Source organism: Castor canadensis, chromosome 16, assembly GCF_047511655.1.
Source record: "Castor canadensis chromosome 16, mCasCan1.hap1v2, whole genome shotgun sequence".
Classification (NCBI taxonomy): Eukaryota; Metazoa; Chordata; class Mammalia; order Rodentia; family Castoridae; genus Castor; species Castor canadensis.
Window position 1 is genome coordinate 68735095 of NC_133401.1, and position 2991 is coordinate 68738085.

General features: G+C 41.7%; 1 protein-coding gene across 1 annotated transcript; it reads left to right on the forward strand.

The window, feature by feature from the left end:
- The first annotated feature begins 1441 nt into the window (after window positions 1–1441).
- Window positions 1442–2386, forward strand: LOC109680055 (olfactory receptor 2V1-like). The gene has a single exon (XM_020155052.2). It carries the CDS (start codon window positions 1442–1444, stop codon window positions 2384–2386), a length of 945 nt encoding a protein of 314 aa, XP_020010641.2.
- The last annotated feature ends 605 nt before the right edge of the window (window positions 2387–2991 follow it).

Below are 2991 nucleotides of genomic sequence, written 5' to 3' on the forward strand. Positions count from 1 at the left end.
GTGACCAGGAATGGAAGAAGGATTTCAGTCTTGAATACGGAAAGCTTTGCTGAGAAGGTTAAGAGGAGGTGAGTGAACAGGCAGAGCATACTGGGTAGGAGCCTTCTCGAGGAGGTAAGAGCAGGTGCCAAGGCCTTCAGGGCTGGCATGTGCCTGCAGTATGGGAGAAACTATATAGGGAGGCTGGTGAGACAGAAGTGGAGGGATTTCTTGGGATAACAGAAGGAAGGGAGTTCTGAGTGCTAATGGAGGGCCCACTTATCCACTTATGAAAGACTTAGTTTTATTCTGGAAGAACTTTTATTTATTTCCTAAATAGATAGCTTTACTCCAGTATTGTGTGTCAATAGTTTGGGTGAGGGCAAGTTCTGTGAGGAGCCATTATTATCATCTAAGGAAGCAATGATGATTGTGTGGCTACATAGAAGGAGTTAGCAGAAATGAGAAGTTTTCAGGGGTGGGTATGATTGAAAGAAGATCCAGCAATGGTTTTTGATCATCAGGATGTGTTCTTGGAGAAAGCAGGAGGAAGAATGACCTAAGTGATGTGGCTTGAGCATAACTGCACATATCTAATATTAACCTAGCTAGGAAGAAGGTGAGGACAGGCGGTTATCAGCTGTGAAGAAGTTGGCATTTGAGGAGAGATATGAAGTAGATGAAAGATAGAAGTCTAAGAAAAGAGCATGCCATAGAGGAAAAAAATTGCAAAGAACCAAAGGTGGGAGTGCATCTAGTTCAAGAGAGCACAGAAAGCATTGTGAATAACTCAAGGGATTCAAGGGTATGAGCTGGGAGATGAGGGAGACTGATGTAATAATGCAACTGAGAGAGGATGGCAGCTTGGAACAGGGTAGTTACTGAGGTGATAGAAAGAGCTAACTAGATTCTGAGAAACCCTGAATCCAGACCTGAGAGGTTGCTGATGGTTTGAACCTATGATTGAAAGAAATATTGGAATGAAGATGGTTCCAAGTTTTGGGCTTGGACAAAATAAAGACTAAGGAACTTGCATGTTGCCATTATTTTTCCTTATCATAACATATAAATTCTCTCTTGTGCAGGAAATGGTCCAAGTACTGTTAAAATACTTTACCAAGTCTATGTGATCACAGCTACAAAGAATCAGAGCCATATGACAATATCAAGATTTTGCCTGCTGAAGGAAGGTTGTCCAATAATCTCATGACTCATTTCAGTTTCTTCTCTTATTGGCATAGATACATACAAATATAGTTATGTAGTACAATTCTATGATCTCTGTCAGAGATCCTATCATCTGTATTATGAGAAAGAGCATTTTTCTGTACATACCAAAGCACATGTTGTTTAACTCTGATGAGTCACAAAAGATGTATCTGACTGAGGGAGAATTCAGAGAGACAGACATGTTAATGTCAGAATTTCTCTGTCCATATTCTCAGGTGACTGCAACTAAGCCATGGGAATATGGTTGAACCAATCCTCTATAGATGGGTTCATCCTCCTGGGCATCTTTTCCCATAGCCAGACTGATCTCATCCTCTTCTCTGCAGTGATGTGGGTCTTCACAGTGGCTCTCTGTGGGAATGTTCTCCTCATCCTCCTCATCTACATAGATCCTCGACTTCACACACCCATGTACTTCTTCCTCAGTCAACTCTCCTTCATGGATCTTATGTTGGTCTGTAACATTGTGCCAAAGATGGCAGTCAAATTCCTGTCTGGCAGTAAGTCCATCTCTTTTGTGGGTTGTGGCACACAAATTGGATTTTTTGTCTCTCTTGTGGGATCTGAGGGGCTCTTGCTGGAACTCATGGCTTATGACTGCTATGTGGCCATTAGTCACCCACTTCATTATTCCATCCTCATGAATCAGAAGGTCTGTCTTCAGATTTCTGGGAGCTCCTGGCCTTTTGGGATTCTAGATGGAGTAATTCAGATGGTGGCAGCCATGAGCTTTCCCTACTGTGGCTCAAGAAATGTGGATCACTTCTGTGAGGTGCCAGCTTTACTGAAACTGGCCTGTGAAGATACATCTCTTTTTGATACACTGCTCTTTGCTTGCTGTGTCTTTATGCTGCTCCTTCCCTTCTCCATCATTGTGGCATCCTATGCTCACATCCTGGGGGCTGTTCTCTGTATGCACTCTGCTCAGTCACAAAAAAAGGCTCTGGCCACCTGCTCCTCCCACCTGACGGCTGTCTCTTTTTTCTATGGGGCAGCCATGTTCATTTACCTGAGACCGAGGCGACACTGGACTCCTAGTCATGACAAGGTGGTCTCTATCTTATACACAGTCCTTACTCCTATGCTCAACCCCCTCATTTATAGCTTGAGGAACCAGAAGGTGATGGGGGCATTGAGGAAGGGGTTGGACCATTGTATGATTGGCAATCAGCCTTGAAGTGCCTGGGTCTTATGCCTGGCTGTGCTGCCTGCTGGTTGTATAACAGAGGTAAGTCACTCACCGTTTGTGAATGTCTGTTTCCTTGTCAATAAATGAAAATCATAACACCAGTCCTACCTCACAGAAATTATTGAAGGATCACTACAGGTGAATCTAAAGCCTCATGAAGGATCAATGCATTGCTATTACTATCATTATTGATTATAACATCTTTGAACTAAATTTACTCTAATTCGTAATTCTTCTTGGTATCTTGTCTTTTACTGAGTGCTTACTAAGTACTGGGCACTGTCCTCTTCCATTTATATATGCTTTGTACATTATTTTACAGATTATATAGGCTAATAAATATGGATCTTAAACAAACTTTCTAGATCACAGAAATTGAGTCTCTGTAATTCTTGAAGAGTTCGTAGCCTTGTCCATGTTCCATTATAGACTTTAAGAAATGAAAATATATTCCAACTATTTAGAAGCTATGTCTGTAGGAGTCATGTCTTGTTCATTTCTGTATTACCATCACCTGGTCTTGTGCCTTATACATAGCACTTGCTCACAAAAACCTTATAGAATGAGGTAATATCTAAGAAGACATTTGAAAA

Coding starts and splice junctions, on each gene's coding strand:
- LOC109680055 (XM_020155052.2), top strand. CDS start 1,442: ATGGGAATATGGTTGAACCAATCCTCTATAGATGGGTTCATCCTCCTG.